Here is a 6,161-nt window from a genome sequence, read left to right as displayed (position 1 = left end):
TTTAAAAAATGCAGAAAAGTATATTTCATTAAATCATCTCTTACTCTTTAGCCTCCTATAGCATGGTACTCATATTGCTGGTATCAGCTGCCAGTATTTTAGAATAAGAATAGAAAAGGGAAAAACAAAGCAAACAAAAGCAAAATTTTGCACTTTACATCATGTTTCAGATATTGGGAACAATCTATTATTTACCAATACAGAACTTGCCAAATATGTTTGACAAAACCTCTTCAGAGATATCTTCTCCACTTATCTGCCCAAGGGCCAAAGCAGCATCTCTCAAATCAATCGTCCAAAAGTCGAGAGGCAGTTCCTCCTCTATTGATGATTTCAGCCTTGAAAGAGCTTCCTTGGTTCGAACAAGCTGCTCGCATTGCCTCTGAAAAATTATGACAGGATCACATAAATGAATCAGAATTAATACCAAACCATGTATTGAATCAAACTCAATAGACTATCATTGTGTGCAGGGTTAGGGTTTGAATTCTCATAAATAGTTAGCCAACCTGGTTCACAGTCCATCTGCGTCCCCCTGAAGGAATCCTGTTGAGACCCACAATTTCTAGTATTGCTGTCTCCAAATCCTGAATTCCTTCGCCAGTAACAGCACATGTAAAAACATGCTTGCTGAAAGAATCGCCATCCCTATCAACCCATTTGGTTTGAGCAGATGGAGCACAATCTATTTTGTTAACTACAAGAATCACTGGGGAAGAGGATCCAATTGTTTTCTGCGGTTCAAAAAGAAATAACTGACATTGTAAATCTGACAGAAGTTGAATAATTAGGCCTGACAACAAAATGGAAAGATCAGCATAAATTTGAACTATTAAGTATTAACTACAATGGACAAGTGACTAACTTGACTTGTAAAATTGAGAGAGAGAGAGAGAGAGAGAAGGTGGTAATACCTTATTAGAATGAATCCTATCAAGAAGTTTTGTGTCTTCTGAAGTCCACCCATCAATAGCACTTACTGTCAGGATAATTACATCAGCCCCCATAGCAACTGCTTCAGATCTCTCCACACCTGTTTAATAAAAATATAAAATGAACTCATCAAAAATCCATTGTGAAACATAATCAATTACTTCACTTTCCATGGATTGTCCAAAGCTCCATTATTAAGTAAATAACACCAGAACCAGAAGATATTCAAATTGTCAAAATGTAGTTGAAACACTTGAATATATGGTCTCTCCACACCAACTACTCTTATCTTAAAAGTGAACTTAAAGAGAATTAAATTCCATCTGAAGTTACACAAGGCAGGAAGCCTTACCAATCTTCTCCACGATGTCATCAGTCTCCCTAATGCCTGCTGTATCAAGAAGGGTAACAGGAATACCACGAACTGTGACACTTGCTTCAACCACATCCCGAGTGGTTCCAGCAATTTCTGTAACTATTGCTCTCTCACTCTGCACGCTAAAATTAAAACATGGTACTCAATAAGTTCTCATGCTCTTGCTCCAATGCAAAGATAAAAACAAAAGAACAAATTGAAGACACATAAAAGTTAAACAAAATCTTCAATTCTTCATATATATTGGACATATCAATTTTTTTGGCTTGTTTTTCACAATTCATATCCTGTTTCTACTATCAAAATACTAATTGATAGTCACCCCCAAATTAATTTCATAAGGATCCATGTCTATGATTTGCTGGGTATTAGCCATTTTATAAGCGACCCAAAGGATAATCTCCCCAAAATTAATTTCATGAGTATAGGGATGCATGTCTACAATATTTCTGGGTAGCCATATTATATGCAACTCAAGGGAATGATATTACCACATCATTATATAACTGTGTAGTCTAATGCTCAGACCAAGAGAAAGAGAGAGTACTTTGATGCCAATATACAGGGCATCTCTATTAAGACTAATGAGCAGCCAATGTACCTCTCCAGAACACTACTATTTGCAAATTAACTGAACTAGAGGATCTGAAAAAAATATAATAAGCAAAAACAGACATAGCGGCAATAAATTGACTCTAGATACGGATGTTGAGTAACTCCCTCACACATTGACAAAGCAAATAAACAATCAGGTGAAATTTGATGCCAAATACAAATGGTTGCAACATACTTTGCTCCAAGCATTAAGAAGGCTTGATTTCCCAACATTTGGACGGCCAACAATTGCTATCTGCAAGAATTTGAATCAGAACATCACTGTCAAAGCTTGCAAGAAGGACAAATCCCAAATGCAAAGCCCCTTATACAACCATCTAAATATCAAATGTTGGTTTGGATTAGCTAATTGCTGTAGCTTATTTTCTGAAATTGAGGGGAAAATTGGTTTAGCCTAATAAGCAAATTAAGCCTATCAAAACACTCATTAAAATGACCAGGCAACTGTTATGATGTAGTATGGTTAGATAAAACAACTTATTGATCATGATTTTGTGCACATTATATTGGTTGTAATATCAGTGATTAGGAATATAGATGCATAGGCATTGTAGAATCACAAGAATTAGAAATATTATACAGTTGTTTAGCAGCATAATAACAAATATATGGCTAATATTGTACAGTTGCTTGGCAATTGTGTCTGTGTGTAGATATATCAATCCAGATTATACCTGTAATCCAGATTGCAGAAGCTTGTCATAATTGGCTGTCTCCAATGCATTCTCAACATCCTGTGACATGGCATGTATTTTAGTCATGATTAGGTTCAGATCTATTGGTGGCATCTCATCATCGAAATCTAAGCGAGCTTCAATTTCAGTAAGCAACTCAATGCACTGTGTTCTTAGTGATTTAACCAGAGAAGAAAAGCCTCCCTGTCAAAGGAAATATGGTATTTCAGTTCATCTTATCAGCATTTGCTGGTAATTTATAACAAAATGCTACAAATATTCATGAGAAAAAAGGCCAATGAAATCTGAGTCCTGAAAAGAGGACATACCTGAATTCCTGCCAGTGCAGCATCTGCAGCAGCCACAGACTTTGCTGAAATCAGCTTTCCTACATTTTCTGCTTGGGAGAGGTCTAAGCGGCCATTTAGGAAGGCACGAAGAGTAAATTCTCCTGGAAGAGAAAAACACCTACTTAATTCAAACATGTTTCTCTCTCTCCCATTCCCCCCCCCCCCCCCCCCCCAAACGTGTAATTCTTTCTCTCCCATTCTGGAATTGTTGATTGTAGGTTGTAGTTGTGGGCCTTGGGTTTTATTTGATCAATAAGCAAGTTTTATTTTAGTCTATGGGTCTTTATGTGTAACCTTTGGTTCAATTCAATTAAGATTTGGTTTACTACTCAAAGTAAGAATCCTAGTTGTTTTGAGTATTGAGGAACATTGACCTTCATGTATTCTTTTCTCGCTTTCTCCTATCTATTTTTTCTTCTTTTTCTCGTGGAACTATTCATGGGTACTATACATACAGCTCCTGAACATCATAAATTTCTCTCTTTTAATTCTTCCTTACCCCTATATCAAGCCATTCTTCTTACTTATCAAAACCCCAAAATTGCCATAAAAACTCATCAAACCACTCATCAATTTGCCTTCTACAATGCTAAACCTTAGATCCACAAGCTCTCCTAACTCTTAACCCACTACATGCACATGCAGTCAGATTTCTCTAAATCTATCCTATGCTATGTCAATGTCTGACGTTCACATATATGTGTTCAATCATTTAGAAATATATTCATTAAATGCTTGAGTTCTAAATTGGTAAGTTAAGAGCCATATGCAATGGAAGTATAAAATCAGTTCCAGTATCATTTGTGAAGGTCAATTATATGAACTTATTTTAGGAGTAAAAAAAAGATTCTTTTTTTGCTTTCCAATTCTGAAATCAATTTCCTAATGCAGATTTTAGATGAATTTTTTGCCACCTACTGATTAACTGAAATATCAACAAAAGAATCCCCACCTCTTCAGTTGAAGTCACCCCATATTCAATTAGTTCAAGATCCAATATTTCTTCTACTAAATAATGTCTAACTACAAGTGGAAATCTCATCAAGAGTGAAACCAGAAAGAAGCAAACTGAAGTAAGAAGGAAGCCATGTCACCTATGAACAATCATGACTAGCAGCTCTTATACATATTGCCAACTGTATCAAATATTCACAATCTGATGGACATAATACATGAAAACAAAAGTCCATAATTATAGAAATGGTTTGAAACCTTGATTTAGCTTAAAGTAATTACATATTAAAGCCCACTATGAAACACAGATTGATAACCTAAGAAAAACTTGAATAAGTTCCAAGGTCCAATGCTCATAAGCTTTGCTGCAGTTGAGAGACCATGCACAAAGGTCAGTACTTGGTCCGTTCGTTAAAACTAAATCCAAATCTCCTTCAAAAAATAAGATATCTCATGGCAGTCTCAATATTAACCAACATTTACGTATGTCCACCTTCTCTCCAGTTAATCAATTTTCCTTACATACCAATTTGCCAATCTACTTTTAAAGAGTAAAAACAGCACCAAAAAAAAAAAGGAATGCAGAAAACTGACCTGGGTCTGCAAGCCTAGCTCCAGCTTCTAGACAAGCTCTCAACACACGACGCAGACACACTTCACTCCCATGACATTGAAGTTCAACCACGTCTTCACGAGTATAAGATCTTGGAGCCAACATGGGTATTGCTATAACCTTAAAAAAAAGGCAGGAAGTCACAAATAAGTACTTAAATACACAACCCAAGACACGTTAAAAATTTAAAATCATACCAGAACAAGTCAAGAGCCTTGCAGCAGCTCAATTGACAACATCCTAGTGTTTCCAACTATCTAATTATAAACAAAAATTCATACCAGAACAAAAAAAAAAAAAAAAAAAAAAGCAGCAAGTTGGAAACGCCCACAGAAAATTCAAACATACCCATTTAGCTATCTGACATTTTCATTTCCATAAGTTATAAGTTGGAACAAAGCATAGGTTGAAGCACTCATAATTAGCACAAAAAAAAAGTTAACAAGTTTAATTCTTTAGTGAGTTTCTATTAAATTTGCCAGTACAAACAAACAAAAACAACGGACAACACTAGTATAGTATGTGTTATCGACTAAAAAGAAGAAGAAGAGAACCTCGTCGAGGACATTGGCATGAGGGTCCAAAACGACACCGTACTGGACGACATGGCTAATGGGTCGCCACGAAGAGGAACCGAAGCTCTTCTTCTTGTTGTTGTTGTTGCTTTTGATGGGTCGGAACACACGGGATACAATAGAAACCGCAGAGGGACCCGATAGCCGAACGATTCCAACAGCACCAGGAGGACCACCCAACGAAGTAACAATGGCTGCAATGGTACTGTTCTGGCTCTGGTTCTGGTTCTGGTTATGGAGCGGTTGTTCAGGCTCATTGAAGCGTTGGTCTTTGGTTAGAACCAGCGTGTTGTGTGAGGCGTGGGGTTTAGTTGGGGTTTTGGGAGAGAGAGTAGAGAGAGAGAGGGGTTTGGGAGATAAGAGTAAAGCAATGGCTGGTAGTGGTGGTGGGGTTGGTCTCAACCATAAGGAGTGGCTGATGATCAGATTGCGTAGTAGTGAAGGCAGAATAGCCATTGCCACTGTTGGGTCTAGCCACCCAAACCTGGTCCGATATACTCTATGAAATAGGATGAGTGTCTCCCCTAATGGGTCGGGTCATTGTCGGATACGGATATATCTTTTTGGTAATTGATAAATGGATTGTGTGGGGCGAACCAACATGTTCGAGTAGGACTATAATAAAATGCTCTCTTAGGTGTATTGATGCATCGGACCTTAATTTGATTAGGAGACTAGTGGTTTTGGGCTATAAAAGATAATAATTTTTTGAACTATACGAACACAATAGTGTCACCTTTTTATATTTTAATGGGACGGAGATGAAAGAGAAGCAGAGGAGAGAGTGATGAAAGATGACTAGAATGTACTAAATTTTAATATACTTTATTCACTCTCTTTATCTTCCTCTATTCCAAACATACTTAAAATCAAGACTTAGATCCTAGCTACTGTGCTAGTAACCAAACACTAGATATGATTTTAGGAGCATTAATTACTGTACACTACCTAATACACATTGAGCGTACACATACAATGTAGAATATGGACACTTAACAAAAAAAAAAAAAAGTATATCTAGCATTGCAAAATGTTGACATTGTGTAAACTAATGTACATCATTAATGGAGT

The 6,161-nt window shown here is 36.7% G+C and overlaps 1 protein-coding gene across 2 annotated transcripts; it reads right to left on the bottom strand.

Annotated features, from left to right (window-relative positions):
• Positions 1-5,645, bottom strand: LOC142611633 (uncharacterized). 2 transcript variants are annotated; one of them, XM_075783728.1, is made up of 9 exons: positions 5,070-5,645; positions 4,497-4,635; positions 2,928-3,049; positions 2,599-2,658; positions 2,100-2,159; positions 1,286-1,424; positions 915-1,033; positions 510-734; positions 1-382 (listed from the first exon to the last, which is right to left on the bottom strand). In XM_075783728.1, exons 1-9 carry the CDS (start codon positions 5,544-5,546, stop codon positions 188-190), a joined length of 1,536 nt encoding a protein of 511 aa, XP_075639843.1. In that variant the 5' UTR covers positions 5,547-5,645; the 3' UTR covers positions 1-187. The 2 variants fall into 2 exon arrangements, with proteins under 2 accessions (XP_075639843.1, XP_075639842.1); XM_075783727.1 differs by having other exon boundaries at positions 2,599-2,802; positions 5,070-5,643.
• Between the last annotated feature and the right edge of the window lie 516 nt (positions 5,646-6,161).

The sequence above is a fragment of the Castanea sativa genome, chromosome 10 (assembly GCF_040712315.1).
Source record: "Castanea sativa cultivar Marrone di Chiusa Pesio chromosome 10, ASM4071231v1".
Taxonomy (NCBI): domain Eukaryota; kingdom Viridiplantae; phylum Streptophyta; class Magnoliopsida; order Fagales; family Fagaceae; genus Castanea; species Castanea sativa.
Note: the sequence above shows the minus strand (reverse complement) of the source record. Positions and strands in the feature narration are given on the sequence as shown.